The sequence below is a fragment of the Homalodisca vitripennis genome, chromosome 2 (genome assembly GCF_021130785.1).
Source record: "Homalodisca vitripennis isolate AUS2020 chromosome 2, UT_GWSS_2.1, whole genome shotgun sequence".
NCBI classification, from domain to species: Eukaryota; Metazoa; Arthropoda; class Insecta; order Hemiptera; family Cicadellidae; genus Homalodisca; species Homalodisca vitripennis.
In genome coordinates, this window is record NC_060208.1 from 57,442,532 (window position 1) to 57,464,739 (window position 22,208).

Here is a 22,208-nt window from a genome sequence, read left to right on the forward strand (position 1 = left end):
TTTTAAACATGTTAAACAGTGCTCAAGCTCGATTACTGAACATTTTAACTAAATTGATGAATATGTCGGCCTCTTTAATAAAGGTATTTTTCATTTCATGTAATTTCAAACGGGTGTTTTCCAAATTCTTTCAAGTTTGTGAAAATTATATCAATATTGTAAAAAGAAGATACTTTGGATACTATAAGAAAGTGTTTGAAAAACTTTCTCATCTGTTTAGTGAGCTAGACTATACCACATGTCTAGTTTGGTATTAAAAATTAAAGCTCAAAAATGAATGCAGTATTATATTATTTAACACTTTGAGTGCTGGCCCTAAATGACATGTAACTCTGTAGAATGCTGGGCGTTTTTGGTGGTTTTCAAAAATTTATTTAAAAAAAAGTATTTAAGGTATGAGAAAAATACTTACATGCCTTAATTCAGCTTACTTTCGTCTTTCTTTTAACGTGAGATTGTTAGTGGTTTTTTTAAAAAAACTACATATAAAAAATGTTTTTTAAAAACATTTATTTTTGGAAAAAAAAATTATTTTTTGAGACAGTTTTTTTATCTAACTTACTAAACTAAGCATATATACAATTATTTACAATGACCCATTTACAAATATAAACTGTCCTTTGCATAATACAAATCATGTTTTTATGTTTTGTAGTTTTTTGAGAAAAAACTATGCCGTCATATTGATGCGTTGGCATCACTTTCCCAGTCAGCACTGTTTTCAGCATCTGTAACATAATAATATACTATGTAAAATATGAATATATTTTCATTTTATTCATAAGAATAGAATATTAGTTGAATAAAGTTAATTTATTATAATATAAATTATAGTTTGATTCACGAAAACAATAACATAACCAAACTTTTAGACTGATAAATAGACTTACTCATTCTTACCTGAAGTATGTGTCTAATCTTCTTCCATTAAATCAGGATCAATGTCAGAATCGTCAAAAATACTATCTACACCAATAAAACTATCTTCATCTAATACATCACTGATCGCAACGTCGTTCAAGCTGCGAGAAGCCATGATTGCGACATCGACTGCCGGCTGCAACGAATGTCACGTCAGCGGCACGTAAACAACGCGACCGAAGTTGCTTTGTCATTAACCTCATACAATACATCTGACGCTTTCTAGCGGTGAATTGTGTTACTAAAAACCTAAATAACATTGTAGAGTAGGCAAAACCCGTTTAAATACGGACAATGTAATATAATACCAATTGAAATGACAACCACGTAAAACTACGGGATTAGCATTCTTCGGAAGTTTCGCCGTTCCGTAAAATTACGGGATTAGCACTCTAAGTGTTAATACTAGCTGTTTCCCGCGGCTTCGCACGCGTCTCTTAAGCTTTGCCCGTATATTTCTTTGGCTTCAAATAGTGTTTGGCTATATAATATACGTAACTGTGTCGTGCAGTTTATAATGTGCAGGCGCTTTGATAACTTTTATATCTTGCAGTACAGCCTGGTGGTGAGTTGCATCAATGGGCATTGCATATAAACCTTCTACATGGAAAAATACAAATAAATACAAATTTTCATAGTGATCGGTCCAATAGTTTCTGAGTCTATAAAGGACAAACATACAAACATTCATTTTTATATATATAGATTATTGATCATTGGTGCAATCTGAATAATTAGGCAATGACGTCTTCTATGCAACCTGCATTAAACTACTGATCAAGCACTTTACAATACAAATTTTCTAAATTTTAAATGTAAACAAATGTTTCTGCCTCTTTGATGAACTTCAGCTGAAAGTATTAACAGCTGTTAAGTATCAGTTCGCTTTGTATTATGTGTCGTAGCGCAGTCTGTCGGATCCAATATAAAACACTCTAACATCAACAACAATTTATAATTAACAAATTAATTAAATAAACTATTTAAATTGGACCAAATTACTTGAAACTTTTTGTGCCTATAACCTTCTACAGATCAAGACGAACAAATTTTAAAAAAAAATTAGGCGAATCCGTCCAGCCGTTTGTGAGTGATGCTGTTACACACGAACAGTTTCATTTTTATATTATAGATAATTTGTAATAATAGAATTGGAAAAGTAGTAGCCCACAGTGGAAATTTTCTTAGATTTCCCTAAAGTAATCGATTATGTTGACCATAAAATTCTTAGATCCTCTGTACAGCAATGGGGTTCCTGGACTACCACATAAATGGCTAGAATCATGTCTTAGAAGAATTTACAAATAGAATAGTTGAGATCTCTGGAAAATTATCAGATTCAGTAAAACTACATTTTTGTTACACAAGGTTTAATTAGTCCGATATTATTTCTAATTTATGGTAAACAATACAGTTCATTCAGAAAAAGTATTCTGCGTGATTAAAAGTATTGGGATATAAATTGATGTATTTTTATAGATAATATATTTACTGTGTATACAACTGCACAAATTTTGAGACAAAATATTATTAGTTGTTTAAGGATGGACATTTGCAGGGCCCGATTAAGGTTTTTTGGCGCCCGTAGTCTATCTTGTACTTCGCGCGCCCCCCCCCCCCCAACGGTTTTCCGGCCGCTTCCCTCTGTCAATTTTCAATAATAAAAAGTGTTCTGCTGTTTAGCGGCCATATTATATTTTTTGTAATAAAATTTCAACTTACTTAAATTTAAAAGACCATTACAGAGAGAGACCATTAGAGTATTAAACTTTAGGAAAAGAACAACATTCAGCAACTAACTATAAACTTTAATTATTGTTCAAAGGTCTAATGATACATGTATGTATGTTATAAACTGCTATGTAATATGTTTCAAATTCAACGGTTAAAAGAACTATGCTGTTTGCTGTCATTTCCTAAAAAACACACAAACAAAACGAACAAAAACAGCAAAATTATAGAAAGTGCAAACTTGCAAAGGGAAAGGATGCTTACTGCTGAGCATTTATTTGTATCTTTAAAATGGAATATGGTCTATTGTTGTAGACTTGTAGGTAACATTCTTTAAAGAGAATCAAGGGTTTCTTATTTACCACTGGTTTTGTAGGACATACAAAAATGTGTCCTAGCTACAGCCCAAACCTTACATGAGTTTTTAATTCTTATACATTTTTTGTAGATTACTATCATTAAATAGTCACAAAATTCAAAGTTCAGCACTTTGTAATGTTACTTTTCAAAAATCTGTAGGCTTATTTTTTTCAAAATAAATTAAAATGCATACTGTAATTTTAAGGCTGTTAAAATTATGTGAATTTTTATCTCTTACTTCAGTATAAATGCTGCCATAATAATGGAGATTTTATTGTTGTCCATTTTAATAAGAAAGCTTAGTAGCTACGTATAGCCTGTTTAATTAGCGTTTTTAACTGTAAATCACTGAAAAGGATTTATAATAAATCAATGAACATGGTCAAATTGGTCATCAACTTTCTCTGGTTTATTCAAGTACATTATGTTACATAGAAATGACATTAGACTTTGGTATACAACTTGGTGACTTGAACATTTAATCACAATAAACAAACAATGAGCTAGAACTATAAAATTAATTAGGCCTACTGTTAACAAAAGAACTTTTTATTTTCTCATGACGATATATTCCCTGATTAAACAAAGTCTTTCTTCCGTGCTTTTGATTGAGGCAAACGCATCGATCAAGTCATCAAACGGAACGAGCTGTACATAGTCACTTTCTATAAATAAGAGAGCGAGTGCCTGGAGTTTTTCTTGCCGTAGAGTCGACCTCAAATAATTCTTGACTCGAGTAAGAGCAGAAAAGGATCTTTCTCCGCTGCAATTAGACACCGCCATGCTCAAGAAGATCCGCAATGCCACTTCCACGTTCGGAAAAAGAGATTCAAGTTTTAGGGTTTTTACATGTTTCATAGCCTGTAGGCTTTAGTCCCGGTCGGTTTGACTTTCTTCTTTTCCTCCATTCTGTCTGTCTGACAGTACATTTTCCTCTTCATAGAATGTATTATCATCTTTTAAAAATTTTTTGAAGATACAAACACTCATCTGGAAATGAATCATCTAGGTCTGTTTGAATATTCATTCATTAGCTTTGTTGCCTTTTCCTTCAAGATTGAACTCTCAATTTTATTCAAATGCCATAAAAAGTTGAAGGAGTCTCGTAGTGTGACATAAATTGATTTTCTCCTTGTTAGTTGCCCTAGGAGTGTATCAATTGCTTTGTAGTAACAATTTATCAGGAATGATTTCCGCCCATCAAACTCAGTGTGCCCCTCTTTGCTTTCTCCAAAAGGGATTTTTGGTTTCCTTTTTCCTTGTATTGTCTTGTTTGTACTCTTGAGAATTGCACATAAGCTTTGCCTCACTTTCAAAGTTAGAAAATTGTTCCTCATTTCTTAATGAACTTAGAAAAGACTCTAGGAGCTCGTACGAAAGTGCTGTCTGATCTAAGTCTCCATCTTCAGATTGAAGTCGTACACTGATGTCATGAAACTTCATGAGTACTTTATTCCAAAAAAAAAATCATCATGGTCATTTCCAAAGACTGGAGCTTCTCTATCAGTTGTTTGGCTTCAAGTCGTACGTCTTTTTTATTTTCTTCGTTTGAAGTGATGTCTTGTAAACGCTGCGATTATTTGTTTATATGACTTGTGCATTGGCTTTACTGGCATCTGCTCTTGCACTCCAGCGAGTTTTCGAAAGGGTCTTGACTGTCAAAACATTCTTTGTCATATTGCGACAAGAGAATTTCCCATCTGTGTGTAGATGAATGGAAAAAGTTGTACATTTGCTGTGCCAGGGCAAAATATTCAACAGAACTACTACTACTTTCTGCAGCGGTCGAACCTACTAGCTGTAACGAATGAGCTACGCAAGGAACGTAGTGAGCAAGAGGATTTTGCTCTTTGATTCGATTTTGAAGCCCCCTTGTAAACACCCAGACATGTTACTTGCATTGTCGTAACTCTGACAGTCACTGATATTTAAGTTCAAACTTTCAAGAGTATTTATCACAGCCTTCTCCATATCTTCCCCTTTATGGCCAACAATTTGGGATGAACGTTATGAACCGCTCATTAGGTGACCCGTCAGGTGCTACAAAACGAATGACAAAAGTCAATTGATCCACATTGGAAACATCTGGAGTAGAGTCGACAATAATCGAAAAATACTTAGAATTCTTGATATCTGACGCGATTTTGGATTTTAACATTGTCAGCTAACAGAGTAATAAACTCGTTAACGATCGTGGAAGATAAGTATGAGGGCACTCCTTTACCTTTATTTCCGAAACGAGCAACATGGTCAGCCATGAAAGGATCAAACTTGCACAAAAGCTCGATACAGCCAAGGAAATTACCATTTACTGGTTTGACCCCAAAATTTCATTTTCACCATAAAAACGGAAGCCCTCGAGAAGTTAAATACTTAACTACTTCAACAACTCTTGACAATACATCTCTCCAATACTTCACTTCTACTTGATGCTGCTCAAGTAGTTTTGCATCAATTCTCTGAGGTGCATTCATTCCGGTCAAATATTTGTTCACACACATTCTCTGTGCTCTAGACTATTATCATGTTCTTGAATTTTGTGTGAATTTTTCCAATCATTAAAGCCGCATGTAGCTAAGGCAGTCGTCCCCCATAGAGCTTACAAGGAGCACAGTATACATAGCCAGTTGATTTGGAATAAACTAAATGAGTTCTTTTTACAATCTCTCCATTTACAAGTTTTTTGAAAAAAACAAGCTTTGTTCAATTAACGGTTTTGGTCAGAATACTGCCGCTTTGATTGGGAAAAATCCCCACTGTCATTTTGATTGATGCTGTGCACTGCAAAGTATTCACGCAATGCCTCATTTACCAGCCTTAAAGCGGGATCATCAAGATTTTTTGAATCGGTTACCTCTTTATTTGCTGGTACACAATCTTGCAACTGATGTCCCAAATCTGCTATTTTGCTCGGTTGATGGTGGTGAAGGGACGTGTACAGGTGCAATTTCCGTTGTGGTGTCTGAGACATCGGTTAGCAGTGGCACTGGCAGGCTGCTGAATCACTTCCACTTCCACTATATACACCGCTGTCCTCACTCACAACGTTTCGTTCAGTTCCCGTGACGACCGGCAATGTCTCTCAGCAGAACAACCTGGGAGTTTTCGGGTTTATTGAAAAAATCGTCTATCTAGTCTATGAATTTTATTTAGAAGAGCACTTTCCCGTTTTGTTCCCGGGGCCCGTTTACGGTATTCGGAACCACTTGGTTTTTTTACTCATAATGTAGCCTACATATGTAAAACAAGAAACCACTGCTTCTTCTAATATTTCAGTATCAAACACTACTCGACTTACGAATAAATGTCAGTGTTTTATAATAACGAGCAATGACACCAATTAATCACAACGAAAGTCCCAAATAATTCATAGGCCATAGGCCTAAAACAAACAGTGCAGACGAGGAGACGACTGACTGCAGCTGCAGCTACACTCTGTCTCTATCTGTCAGAGAGCGTCAGTGTTGCAAACGGCGAAGGGCGGCGGCCGGCGGCGCCCCTCGCGCGAAGCAAAATTTCCCTTTTAGTTTCCCTACCGTTACGATAATTACTATGCGTTGTCACTAATCGCTATTAATTAATTTCTTTTTCTACTTAATAGTTATTTTTAAGTAAATGGAGTAAATCTAAGGTCTAGGTGGATGTGTAAATAATGTACAAAAATGTATAGTGAAGTTTTAGACCATACCATTTTATTTACTACATATAAAAAGCACTTCATCTTGAACTCCGAAAGCGCCCCCCTAAAATCGTCACCGGTCTCGCGCCCTAGGCTGCAGCCTACTTAGCCTACTGGTTAATCGGGCCCTGGACATTTGCCATCCTTCAGTGTAACAAATCATCAGTAACACTACGTTTCGAGATCTGCAATGTGATCTCTTCTTCAGGTAAATAACTAATCAAACACATAATAACAAACTAGGTAAAGATAAACAAATCAGTAGAAAGGAGTAATTGTTTGTTTTCCGCGGTTGACATCCACTACGTGCATTGCGCATAGACGCAGCGGACGCTCGGCGATTAACAAATGAGCATACACAATATGAGTTTCAAGTTAAATATTATCTAAAAAGCACTTCGTGATTTTGGCTGTATAATTTTAGGTCTTCATACATAGAGTGGGATAGAAACACGTTATAGCGACCAGTTAATAACGAACGTACAAGAATATAAATCTGACAGTATAGACATTTTTTAATCTCTCACGTAGCAAATTAGCCTTTAATTTAGTAGTTTCTTAGAAGCAAGTACATTGAACTTGAAACAAAAAACTGATAATGTTTAGTATGAAACGTATCGTAAAATATTGAAATGAAATGAAAAATGTCTTTATTGAATACAACGAAAAACATACTCATTTGGCGAAGTTAGGGCTTTTAAGCCCTCTCTTACACCTAACCATAAATTAATAAACTATACTATCAGTGTAAAACAAGAGCCACAATATAATCTACATTACTATTTTACATTCAATAATGATAATCTATATTTATACAAATTAATAAAATGAAATGAAGGTTCTTTATGGAACTAAAAATAAATAAATAAAATAAAACTTACAAAGAAATTAAGAGACATTCACCCATCACTATTCATACAAAGCCATCTTCCTTTACCCTATGCCACGATATCGTCAACCCGACGAGGCCCGAAATAGATGGTCCTTAGGTAACGGTTACTATGGATGCGAATTCTGACGAGTACGTCCGAAACCCTCGTCAGAACAAGGCGGTTACAGTGTGCGCGTTTTCAGATCTTCTGATAGTACGTGTCAAAGCCGCCCAGCTAAATGGATGAAGAATATTTTCATGAATGCCGTTTATTAAAAATAATGATGTTGAATAGGGTAAAAGCAGAATATGTTAACCGAATATTTGGTAGTATGTATGTAACAATGTATTTAATTGGTAAAATAAAAATTATTTATTAATTATAACAAAACAATCTCATTTTAAAACAAAACAAATTAGATTCATAAAATTATTGAAAATCTGATTGACATAACAATTAACCTTGGAAATAAAACAACCTTTGTTTGATAAAAAGAATAATTTTCCTTAAAAAAAATTGTTTTACTGAAAACCCACATTCTCCCTAAATTGTGCTGAGTTCTGCTGCAACCTTATCCCGATGCTTCCGAGCAAGATCTCTGTTGTGATAATTTTTATCTCTCATGTCCCACTAACACCTGTTCTCGTACACAAGACCGATTAATTTATCAATATCCATGGTTAATTTAAGTTAATAACTCTAAAATTCGACGCACAGGGTGAAACAAGTTGCTGGCCGCACGAAAAATCAAACTTGTTTGATCGCTCAAATCGTCTGACGACTTCGTGTCTCTTCTGACGCAAAAGTAGCTGCCACTGTAAACAGTTTGTATCATTAGAAAACAGGCTTTTGTTTGTTCGGACGACTTCGTACGAACTCGTCAGAACAGATTTTCGTCAGAATTCGCATTCATAGTAACCGTTACCTTAAGCACACACCGAAACCGCTCCCGACTACGAATACCTCTGATATGATCCGGGAGATTATTCCAGAGTCTACAAGCAGAGACTGTGAATGACTTATTGTAAATAGAAGATCTATGAACAGGAATAGACAACAAAGAGGCTCCACGTCGAGTATTCAAATTGCTTGTTTCAGAAATGAAAGAAAACCGTTCAGACAAATAAGAAGGGGAATAATCGTTATCCAAAATAGAATGTAACACGCTTAAGAATGTGGAACTGACGGAGTAGATTCAATTTTAACAGATGTAACTGATTGATGAATGGTGTTGTATGGTCATATTGTCTAAGGTTGAAGATAAAGCGAACACAATAATTTTGAGCACGTTGCAATCTGTCCGAAAGCTCAACCGTCATGTTATATATCATTGTAACATGAAAATTGGAATAAAGTATTCAATGATAGAGACGTTGAAAGACAAATCATTAATTTTTATGGACAAATTTGTTTAATCGATAAATTAGAAACTAACAGACAAGAACTTAAAGATACTTATACTTACATAACAAAGACCCACCAGAAATAATAGTTATAAATTAAAGAAGTTTGAACGAAGAATTTATTGCTAGAGTAAAATTTGACCATGACAGGAGCGTAGAAAATGAGTACAATTCTATTTAGTTATTATTATTTATTTAGATTTTATTCATGAAATTGATTTAAGTCAAACATATTCTAGTGTTAAAACTAAAACATTAAAAAATACGAACTTTGAGTCAGATATTATTTAAATGACCACGAGATTTACCTTAGATTTTGGACTTTCAGTTTTTGTTAACATTTGAAAATCTATAGTCTAAGAGCTAGTGGTCGGCTACCTATATGTATTTGACGAGACCTGGGTTTTTGTACAGTGAGGCCCCTGTACCCCCTGTACATGAGATGGGGAGTCACTAAGCTCCAGGTGGCCGACTTGGCGGGCGCTCAGGTAAGACAGGTATCAATTTTTGGGCAATTTCGTAAGTATTTGATGACGTTTGCCGTTTTGTAATTTGAAAATATATTATTATTATTATCGGAAAATAACAAGTCCAGGGAAGGTTTAAACGATGAGAAAATATAACAAAATTGCAAGGAAAATACTAAAAACGACAATTTGATTTTCCCATACAAACTGTTCTTACCTGCCAAACGTTTGATTGATGTTTATGTATCGATAATTAGTTTAACAGCTGTAACAAATACAAATGACGAAGTGTCTCAGTATCATATGTTTACTTACTACTGCATGCAATTTTGGGTAAAACAGCTGTCGCCATTATAGGTTAACATTATTAGTGCAATAAAACATTAATATCAGATACTGCTTACAATGCCGAGAAGAAAACGACCTAACATGGGTCGTCGAAGTAGATCGAATGTGCGGCGAGCTACCTCACGCGCTAATCGCACTGATGACCAGCAAGAGACTGATAATGATAACAGTCGTATTGGTATGGCACATTTGCGTTCTACAGTAAATCAGAATGAAGTGGATAGACAAAGAATGCAACGAGTTCGGGCACATCGATCACAACAGCAGCGAGCCCGGGAAAAGGAAATTGACCGATTCCGCAAACGCAATGCTCCTGTGAACCTGGAACGAGCAGCATTCTCCTACGATCCAGAAGTCGATTATAGTGCCGACAAATACAGTACATCCAAATAACGCTGAATGTTATTATCTTAGATTGTTATTGGTGAATGTTCGTGGGCCGACATCGTTTCAACAATTGAGAACGGTTGATGACATCTGTGTGCTACTTACCGTGAGGCGTGTCAACTATTACAGTTACTCGAGGATGATTTACATTGGGATAATACGCTCAAGGATTCCATATATCTTCACCACATCAAATTCAAACATTGTTTGCGATTATAATATCCACATGTTTCCCTTCGAATCCGGAATATTTGTGGATGAAATATAGGGATGACATGTCTGAGGATGTGCTACATCGTGTGCGATGTCAAACTTCAAATCCTACACTACTAATTAATGCGGAAATTTACAATTAGACATTGATCATGCTAGAATATATGTGTTTATTGATGGCAAATAAAGTATTGTCGTGTTTGGGCCTGACAGCATCCAATATTTTATGTCGAAGATTTTTGTTACACATGGTAAAGTATATCTTTATATGTTTACGCACCGCAAAAAAACTACAGAAAGCTTTAAATTGATTACCTGTATTGATTGCCTTTTGTCCGATATGATAATGATGATAATTTGACAATAAATGTGTTATATTTAATGTATGCAAAAATGTCATTGTTTATCATTTCTGATTCCAGGTGCTGAAACCAACAAAAAAGTCAGCTCTATGAATTTTTATTCATACAGATTCGTGATGCTATTAATGCCGTTGCAAATGCAGAAAATGTGGAAAAAATTACAATTTTGACGGCCACTTACATTGGAAGCCCGCGCCACATGCACGAATACGCGCAAGATGCGATGTCGTATGTTAGAAAATATGGCCGTCCAGACCTATGTATTACATTCACCTGTAACCCACAATGGATGGAAATTAAGAAAGAATTGCTACACGGCCAAACACCAATTTATAGGCATGACGTCACTGCCAGAGTGTTTAAGCAAAAATTAAAATCTTTAATGAATTTCATTATAAAGCATCGTGTGTATGGCCAAGTACGTTGTTGGATGTACTCTGTTGAGTGGCAAAAGCGTAGTCTGCCAAATGCGCACATATTAGTTTGGTTAGTTGATAAATTAAGGCCAGAAGACATTGATTCCATAATTTCAGCCGAGATTCCCGATGAAACATTTGACCCAAAATTGCATGCAGTAGTAAGTAAACATATGATACATGGACCTTGCGGAGTTTTCAACAACATCTCCCCCTGTATGGTCGACGGCAAGTGTTCTAAGCGATACCCTAGAGCATTGATTGCTGAAACCATCTCGGGAAATGATGGTTACTCGTTGTATCGTCGGCAATCAGTTGAGGACGGTGGGCGATCTGTAATTGTGAAGATCAAAGGACAAAATTTTGATGTAGATAATCGTTGGATTGTGCCGTAACTTTTGAAACTCACATCAATGTGGAATGTTGTAACTCTGTCAAATTGATAAAGTACATATGTAAATATGTTAACAAAGGTAGCGACATGGCCAAGAGGTAAGTGAAACGAAGTTCACCGGGTCAGCTAGTATAGTATGTTATAAAATATTCCATAACCTCTGATATATCAAAAGTTCATCTCAAAACTGTTGAAAGTTCATTATTTTATTTTTATATAAGCAGGTCAACTAAAACATGTGTTGATGACCATGTAATTTTGTATACGTCTCACACAATGTGAGTTGAAACAATACAGGAGAAATGTAACAGTGACAGCGAGTAAAATTTAATCACGTTTAAGATATATATATTTCTAAATATTAAAATCAACAACCTAACTCTCCAAACTCCAAATCTATATTTTGCTCTTTACCAACAGTATTTATTTGAATTAGACTATTGAGCGAAAATGTTAACTAGAGTTGTTCACGTAATCAAGATTCTTGGTTACGTGATCAGCCTTTCGGGGCTCTGAAAATGGAGTCTTTGGATCTTGAGCTAATGGCAACTTTTTAGGGATTCTAGAGTTGATATCTGAATACTAAGCCTCTTAAAAAGCCATATAAAAATCGTGGCAATCCTGGTCAGGGAAAGACGAGTTATTTGTAAAAAAACATTTACTAGGTTTATTGAAATGATGTACATAGATTGTTTCTATTGTCGAGGAGATGAAAGAAAGCAAATGCTATTCAATAAGTGTTGATTCAATCTCTGATATAACTCAGAATGACCCAAGGACATAGCCAGCGAGGGGGCAAAGAGGTCTGGACCCCCTTCCTCAACTTTTACATTATTATTATTTAAATAATTCAGTATTACTGACATGTACTGCTGAAAAATCGCCCCCAACAAAGAAACTGGTCAACAACTTTTAAAGGATCGAAATTGTACCTTACACTCTGTCCACTACAGAAACATATCAGTTATCTAGACCCCTCCCAAAATGTTTTCCTGACTACGTTTTTGCCATGACCAATAATTGCTTATATTGTTCATTGTGTTTTCAGTAACACTTTGTGAAAAGATTTGTTATATTTTTCCAGGTGGAAAACCACCCTTGCGCTGAAACGACAGACTTGGTCTTGAAAACGCTTTCATCACTGGACATTTCTATTGAAGATATGAGGGAATAGTCTTATTTCAATGCCACAAATATATCTGGGGAGTATTCAGGATTGCAAGCTAAAGTCATGACCCTTTGACATATATCTTTCGTATTTGGTACACTCCTTGAATATGGTGGGCACACACGAAGCTAACTGCTGTCTTCGAGGAACTAATTTTTTACTTTTATTTTAGCACATCAGCCTTATGACGGTTAGTAATCGAAACTATGATAAAAATAGAAACGTCAAGAATAAACTATTGCCTAGGAGGCTTAATATAACAAGATAGGCTGACAAATGGCAGGCATCAAGAGTTTTACTGCTTCATTACTGGGAGTTTCATACAGAAATCAAATTTGCCTAGGAATTCTATAAACTCATTTGGTAACAACAACTGAGAATTCTTTGATGACGTTATTAAGGAAATTTCGTCAAATAAATCAAGAAAAGTAATTTGTCAACATTAAATTAATTACTTAATTAATTATTGGTGATTTTGATTTTCTGGTTGATTGATTATTGAGATATTATTGTATTTTTTAATAACTTTAATGACTCATAACCGATAAAAATGTCTCATAGAATTATAAATAGTATTCTTTTTGTTACCTTTATGGTGGTCGATTTTCATGAAACTCAACAAGTTTTGTGTACAGGATGCAAATACAATTATTGGGCCTATGGAACCAAAAAGTTAAATGCGCCACTGCTGATAGTCACCACCCCCTAAACTTGATGTCCAAAGCTGCTGCTACCGATCTGGAAGGTTGTAACAGGCTCTCCATAAACGTTTGCCTCTTCTTCAATCATTGTCCGTAGTGGCCACGTCTGATGTAATGTTCTTCCTATACGGAACTGCATCCAAGGTCATGATAGTCATCGTTGCGCCGGTGTCTAGGAGCAAGCATCTCGGTTTTCCGCTGATCTCTCCGTGTAAGTACAGGCTTTTGACCCACCCGCAAGAGATGCGACTGCAACGCGAATACGGGGTCTTTTGAAAGCGTGTTGACCTATGCTCCTTCCAATCGACTCCATTTAGTTTTTCAGCTTCTCTTCGTGCTTTATTCGGCTTTTAATCCTTATGCCACAAGATCCCAGATGCGAATTCCCTCCCTTATTGTCCTTAGCGCTTCTTACGCTTTTTGAACAACCTTTGAAACCAGTTGAAGACTTGACACAAACAGCACGGAACTAATCGTGACTTCTTACAGATTGGTTTACATCTTCGAATTCCATTGTTTGGGTAAATGTCTCGTTGAGTGTTTTGAGCTGTGCGATCTTCATCGCCCGCTCACGAAGTCCTCCGAGGATTTTTTTCAACCCCTTAACTTTCGTTGAAATCTTCCATGATGGATGGAAAAGCCTTAATTGACAAGCGAGCTATATCCGCTTTGAATTCCTGCAGAGGCTCATCATTTTTCAGGAGACTACTCTTTAACTGTAGAGTTGTTATAAATGATGATTGCTAAACCGCACTCTAAGTATTTAACCTGCTTGCTAGAGTCTAGCCTCTCCTTAATTGGAATAGTTTGCAAGACTCCTAATGCATCTCCTCGCAGCGATAAGCAAAGCATTGATGCTTTCCTTGCCGATGGCCACCGATTAATTGGGACCGCCATCTCAAAGAATGTCTTGTAGCACTTCTAAGGTATCTTTTTATCGAAGGTCGGCATATCACTGTGCGTAGATCTAATACGAATATTTGTTTGTATATAAAATGTATTTAAAAGAAAGAGTTTAAATTACAAGAACATTTTACATCGTTGTGAAATCCATTGGGTCATAATAACAGTAATACAAATTAATTAAAAAACGTTATACCAGTTCGATTTGAAATAAACACGATAAATAACATTATTATAAGTATTTATTTAAAGTTCTGTTCAGAATAATGTTAATATATTTTTTAATACTTGCCGATGATAAAGTAAAATTCTAAATTAAATAAACCTTATGATTATAATAAATGATGAACTATGTTAATATACTCAACATTACATATATAATAGCAGTATACAAGTAATTGTCGAAGTGGTTAAAACAATTCTTCATTTTCTCTCTCAACTTTGGTTTTCATTTTTATACGCTTGTATCATCAGCTGTATTTTGTCAATAATATTGTTTCTACTATCGTATTGACAAAAATGTTCCAAAACAAATGAATGAAACTGATATTAATATAGATATATACCCCGTCATCTCACTTCTATAAAGATAAATGAACAATTGAATGAATCAATCTAACTACATTCAACAATTATAAAGGTATGTTTGTTCTCTTAATTATTAATCTCCTTTATTTTGTTAAGTAAAGTAATAACATTGAATGTCATAGGGTTACCTATGAGATGAGGACATTTTGCCTAATATTTAAAGAAAAATTACATTTTTTAATATTTCTATATGGTGTGTGCTTGTATATTTTATATTTTTTATTATTAAAATACAGATAATATCAAGAGGTTAGGGTGTTAGGAGAAATGTAGTTCAACAATGTAAGCCTATATAGCCTAGCCTACTTTGCATGCCAACTTCCTGACTTCACAAAGCATATTTGTTTTAAACACTTTCAAGGTAGATTGGCCTGAATATCAATTATTGATTCTACTTTCAAAGAGAAAACCTCTTACAATAAAATATTGTTAGTAAAAAAGTTGTAGGTGACTGCCATGCTCATTTCCCATCATCCATTTTTTAGGAAATTTGCACGTATTTTCCTATGTCCTATAATCAAGGTGACCAGGTGTCCCATCCTTAAATGGGACAGTTTTGTCTTTTGGAGATATGCTGTCTTGAAAAACGTTTTTAAATAGCCATTTGTCCTAGACCATCTCAAATCCTAGACTATCAATCGATATAAAAGTATCTATAGTCCTCAATAACAATCACTTGTTTTAAATTAAAATATCAATTTCATATTTACAGTGATCAAACAAATTATTATAACGAAAGTTAGGAAAACTGAAGACGACCATATTTGCTCCTCTCACAGTTACAGTTGTTTCTTTCCCACAAATTTCACATATGTTTTTCGGTACGATTATGTGTATTATTTGAAAGTGTTTACAGCTGTTAATATAGAGTTAATTGTTCAAAATAATTAACCAGTAACGATTGGTTATGATTTAGTAATATCGTTTGCCAATTTCGATATAAAAAACCGAGTGCGCTTATCGTACCCTACCCCTATTTTAAGCTGTTTGCTCTTTTATGAATAGGTTTTTATTATTTGGAATATTATTCAATTACTTTATAAATCCTTTAATTAGGCTCACCTTTCCCTAAATGAGATTGTAGTCCTATTCAGTTGACACCATTGAGTTGGCTTTTCAATTCCCATGTTCTAAAGCAAGTTAGGGCTGTGATATACTAAGCGGCTACCACGATAATTGAATCATTAATAATTACTGTTATCTAAGTTTACACTTTTGGGTGCAGCATATCGAATCATCAATATTCGTGAGTAAAGAACTCTCGCTACAACTAGTTATACCAAATTTACATTTTTATTATGTTGTATTTCAAATTACAGTATAAAAAGTAATAATGATATGGTGAATAAAAATCAATCTAGGATTTGTATTTATAAAATATAACAAACAAAACTGTATAATATTTACTTACTTTTTACTATTTTGAAGGATACCTATTTTGTAGGTGTCTTATATTTGTTCATTGTTATATATTGTTAATTGTTATATATTGTTAATTGTTATATATTGTTAATTGTTATATATTGTTAATTGTTATATTTAGATTAAGACTTAAGACACATTGACAAACAACAAGCTATCTTACATCAAATTTTCACTGAAGTCAAATGTCTGCTATTTTATTTGTATCATTGTGCTACCATTTAATTGACTAATGTGACAAAGCCTATTGTAACATATGTTATTTAACGGCAATAAACGAATTGAATTGATACAAACACAATATGTGCATAACCACTGCCCTTTCTGCCATTACAGATCTGCAGTATTAGTGTCAGTAACAGATAATTTAGTGGTAAACTTTTACTAGGATACTGTTGTTTCGGTAACAACTGAGCTGAATGATTTGTACTCATAATGATTTTTTTGTTTTGGTTTACTCCGTAGATAGTACAACCCAGACCATTTTGTGCAAGCAATGAGGCATATATTAACAATGGAAATATTAGTACACACTGTGTTATTATGGGATATAAGTAGGTTTAGATAAGATAATTTTAAATATGTTAATATAGGTACAAAAGTTAAACATAACATTTACAAAACAGGGCAGGGTGGCATCAAAGGCGCCACTGAAGCCCGCACGGATGGCCAGAAGTATTTCCGATCTGTACTTTCCCGATCTTAGGTCACATCCTAAATATGACAACTTGATCCGATGTCAGAGAAGTTAGACAATCTGGGACGTGATCTGAGGTCGGGAAAATACTAATCAGAAATGCTCCTGGCCATCAGTGTGAGCTTCGGAACCACCCCGCACTTCTGGTGAAATGAGAAAAACATCCCTCGAGATAGTACCCAAATTCAAGCTCAGATCACATGAGCGCTTATTAAGGTTATCTTTAACTTTTTATATTATAATAGGTTCTTATTATTGCCTAATAAGAAATAATGGTACTTTGGGATTATACCGACCACACCCAGACATGAATCGTTATTTCACATTTCGTTTCTACTGATTACTAGATTAGCGTAGAACAATATTTCGTCAATATAAAACAGGAATTGTCTTATCGCAAACACCTCCCCATCCTCAGACAGAGGTCAAAGTCGAGCGTCTAGTAGATAACGTGATTGCAGAGTCTCGCCGCCCGTTCAGCTGGTGCATCGCTTTGTTGTACTTCCGTGTTTTACCTCTACATTTCTCCAAACACAAAAATTCAACAAAAACAAACATTTACCAAACTAAACTTTTTATTAAAAAAACACTCAAAACTTGTTTTTATTCTTGATCACATTCCGCCACCCAAAATGCGAGTGCCTCCGGCCATCAGCGCGGGCTTCGGCAGCACCTTTGGTGCTGCCGAAGCCCGCGCTGATGTCGACGAAAGAAAAACATCCCTCGAGATAGTACCTATCAGTAAAATATCAAATTCTAGAGGGGCTAATCAGAAATATAAATTGAATTGTAATGGAAAGGCAATGATGTACCGTGCAAATCACGTGATGCCGCGCGGCCTGCCGTAATCAGGATTCTCGAGAAAGATAAGATAACAGCGACAACAATACCGATCACAATACCTGGAAATGCTTGTAAGTTTGTAATTTTGTAATTGAAGAGTTGTTTTTTCGTTCTATCATGTTTGTTTCTATAAATTTCTATTTTTGTGTTCTTCATACTGGTGTGGTCGGTATAATCCCAAAGTACCGAAATAATAGATAAGAACTTCGTAGTACCCAATAATTGTCTTGTTTAGTCAAATTTGAATTAACTCACTTATAAATCTGTTAGATTATTAGTCTATGTTTCATTTGAATTAGTTTTATTTGTGTATACTAACATGCTACTATGATAACAGGCCACGGGAACGCAACAACTCAAAACACGTTATTTTGTATTTCTAGCCTTCTTGTCCTCCAAGGCACATTTTTCCTAAGCCTATTGCTTCTAAAAGAGCATCTTTTCTTATAAGCCTTTATTATTACATTTTTACCATTTGGACTGACATTTCCAGTTCCATCTCAATTTTTCTGATAGGGATCCATATACAATAACTTTTCCGCTAGGGTCTCACTGTGTCCTCTCCAGTCAGTATATTTAGATACCCTATATGTTAATTTGTCTACCCCACGTCTAGGTCAATATTTATTAATTATCAATTGTAGGTCAAACCTACAAAACTATGAATGGTAAACAATGAGGCCTACTATAAGACATAGTACCTTCCTAAGTTTATACCATTTAGACCTTTGAATAAGGTTATGTCTAGGTGGATATTTGTTATTAAATTGTCAATACATGTGCCAGCATTAACCAGATCAGGATGATAATTTTGTAACATTACATGCATACCATAACTTTAGTGGTATTTTTAGTTGTATTGTATGAGTTTTCATATGAGTTCATTCCATATAGTAACTGGATTTAATATTAATTTAATTGAATTAAATATCTTTGTAAATAATTAACTTTATGCTTTTTTTGTCACTTCATGAAGGGGATGGATTTCAATCCTTGAAACATAGTGTTCTATTTTAGTAACGTTGACAACGGAAAATTCCCGAAAACCTGTTACCTTGATTAAAAAAATAAAAGTAAATTATAAAAACTTTAAAAAATCTATAACACAATAATTAATTTAAATGTACCTAGTTCCAAAGTAGTTTTGAGACTAGAGATAATTAATTTGAGATTAATTATAATATACAGTAATTAATTAATGTAATAATATAACTTAAAAATTCTAAAGATTAATAATTCAAATGTACAACGGTCCTAAAGTACTAGGAGCCCAGAAATGAGTAAATTAGATAAAGTCAGAAATAATTTTTTTATTTAGTGTAATTTGTTTTAGTAACTAGTTTTTCTTGTTTAGATACTAGATTATTAATGACCAGACCTCTTATCTGTAATTTTGTATGTGCCTCAAGTGAATGCTAAAAATGTTATGAATAGTCAAAAGTAAACCACAACCAAAGCCCTAATACAATGAATATGTCATCAATTTGTAAAATTGGAAGGTAACCAAAGTATAGTGCACAAAATCTTTGAGAATTAAAAGAATTTTATTATTTTGAATTGTAGGAATAAGAATAGATAACTGCATGCTTAAAAAATAACTTACTTATTTTTTTGGTAATACATTTCAACGGGTCTTTTAGCTTGTTGAGATACTTGACTAAGATTGTTTTTTTTTCTTTCAGGCTATTCATTAGATAATGTGAAAAAACTTAGGTGTGGGGAATGTTACGGCATGTGGCAATATGGCGAAACGTCAACAAGAAAACATGTCTGGCCTCTGGAGTTCTGGCATTGCTTTTGGTCTTCTATGTGATGTTCTCCGTCAACTACTGCGTCATCACCAACATTCACAGGTTTCTCCAGGAGGTAAATGAAAGAAGAGAACACTCAAGAATATACCTTAGAAGCATGTTTTAGTCCCTAAAGATGTTTGAAGACAAGAGATCCTCAGCGTTAAATCCTGGAACAGTTATCTCCCATCCATTTATGAATGATATACCTAACATGTAGCTGTTGTTGTTTTCTCAGATTACCAAAAGTGACAAAATAGTACCTATAATCTCTATAACATTTGACTTTATTGAGAATTCATAACTGGATACTTGTTAGACTGCTGTCAATGGTGCAATGTTGTAAATGTTAACAATTCATTTCATTAGATTTTAATCAGCTACTTCTGTATGTATTGAAGCTAATGACGAATTGGTGTGACTGTTATGAGAAGTTTTAAATCGGAATTGCATCACTTTTAACAATAAATCTTATCAATTTGGTGGTTTGGCTTGGTTTTATCCTTGTCAGAATTCTTAATAGACGTTTATCCCAGTAAATTGAAAATTAATTCATATTTTAAAACAAATGTAAAAAGAAAATAATGCTATATAAACTATATGTTGATTATGCAATTGTATTATGTGACGAAACTGCAAGAAAATGAAACTTTTACTGAACCACCATAATAGCATAATGTCTAACCTAAAACTTACTCTGGAAATTAAATAAATGAATATTTATTTTAACAATTGTTTGGACCTCACAGTTAAAAACAATTATAATTTTAATATTTACCGTAAGCCAATCACATCTGTCCATTTAATGCATGCTACATCATACCATCTATATACTCAACAATTTTCTGCTTATTGTTCAATAGTACAACACTGCAGTTCAAGTCGCATTATATCACTAAAGCCATCCTTTACGGGAATGAAATTGCACAAACAATAGATCACTACCCAGCTGATAACGCAGTTAGTAGTAGTTAACTTTGTCTTACAGTCTACTACGTGTGCCTAAAATTTGGAGACCAGGTAGGCCTACCAGTTTTTATTTGTTTATGTTGTGTGTGTTACATGTTATGTAAATGAATATTAATTTTGACAAAGCTAACACCATTGTACGTATTGTGTTTTTATCCTCTGATGATGGTATCTTTATACCGAAATGCATAAACCATTTTAATCTTGAATTATACAACAAAGTATGTTTTTGCTGTAATTTAGCAATTTGGGGCATCCAAAATGAATTTAAAATAAAGACTTCTCTAGTAGTGCCCATGTTGATTGGGAGTAGGACAAGTATATATTGGAAATTGAGACTATCATAATCATAAAATCTTGTCGCCTCAAACCTTCGAATTCATAGCATCCAAGAACCTGGATTACAATACATTACGACAGCTGGTTTTATTTATTTACATTATTTAAGCACTTCATTTTCTAGTCTTAAATCAACTGTATTGGACTATTTATGTTCAGTGTGAACTGGTGTATTGCCAAAAATGAAACCTATGGTAAAATATTACTTGCGTCTTGGTATTATTAACAACTTACAACTATATTAAATCAACAATTATGAAAACATTGTAACAAAATAAACATTGACACACATGATTGTTACACAATAGTTATAGCTAAAGAAATTGCATGATTTTGCTCTAGAGATGCATAAACATTGTTTGTTATAAATGTTAATTATTAAGACAACGTATAATTAGTAAGTATCTATAATATTAATTTCATGTTATTATTAGGGTCTACTACAAAAAAAATCAAATGTGCAGCACCTCAAGGGAGAAATTATGTTACAGTACTGCAGTTAAAGCATTCGTGATGATCAACAAAATAATTATTTTCCTTCTTGAAGGTTTTTAATTGACTGTTTACAGAACCCAGAGACAAAGGCAGTGGCAGCAGCTAATGTTCAGGCAGCACCAACAAATCAGCCGCAGACAGTTGTGAGGCTCGTGCCACTTGTCAGTTGGGCAGGACTGGAAGAAGATTTACGTCGGGTTTGTAATGTATACCATCATAGTTTATCTGTACCGTAATTGAAAGGAATATCTCAATTAATGCAATGTATTATTTTGGTCCATGTTTTATATTTTTCAGCTCATGCAATTTCAAATAAAAGAATTATGATATTTTTTTCATTTTATATCTTGGGAATAAAGTTTAATGTATTTATTATTAATTCAAATGGACAGGATTTATAAACTTTAAAGTAAAAAATAATTTCACTTAACAACTTTAGATTACAAAGACACTGAAAAATTACCTGTTGGCTTAAACAGATATAAGTATTATTTGTTGTGTTCATCAAGCTAAAACATAAAACCTGTGAAAATTTATCATTATTTTCTTCTTTTTAACTCACTACCATCTCATTTCAACCCTCTCCAAAGTTAGTCGATCTGACAAACAACTTTTTGAGAGGAAATTCCTTTATTGTTTTTATGAACACTAGATTGTATTCCTATAGATTGCAAATTAGTATCAACTCTGGACTATCTCTTCACAATTTTTAAGATATTGTGGTAAAAGAGTTGATTGAT

General features: G+C 34.1%; 1 protein-coding gene across 1 annotated transcript; it reads left to right on the forward strand.

The window, feature by feature from the left end:
* Window positions 1-14,823: 14,823 nt before the first annotated feature.
* Window positions 14,824-21,849, forward strand: LOC124354015. The gene is made up of 3 exons (XM_046804139.1): window positions 14,824-14,965; window positions 19,558-19,741; window positions 21,543-21,849. The coding sequence occupies exons 2-3, from the start codon at window positions 19,598-19,600 to the stop codon at window positions 21,702-21,704; spliced, it is 306 nt and encodes a 101-aa protein (XP_046660095.1). The 5' UTR covers window positions 14,824-14,965; window positions 19,558-19,597; the 3' UTR covers window positions 21,705-21,849.
* Window positions 21,850-22,208: the final 359 nt, after the last annotated feature.

Coding starts and splice junctions, on each gene's coding strand:
- LOC124354015 (XM_046804139.1), top strand. CDS start 19,598: ATGTTACGGCATGTGGCAATATGGCGAAACGTCAACAAGAAAACATGT. Junction 19,742..21,542: donor TTCACAGGTTTCTCCAGGAG/GTAAATGAAAGA, acceptor GACTGTTTACAG/AACCCAGAGACAAAGGCAGT.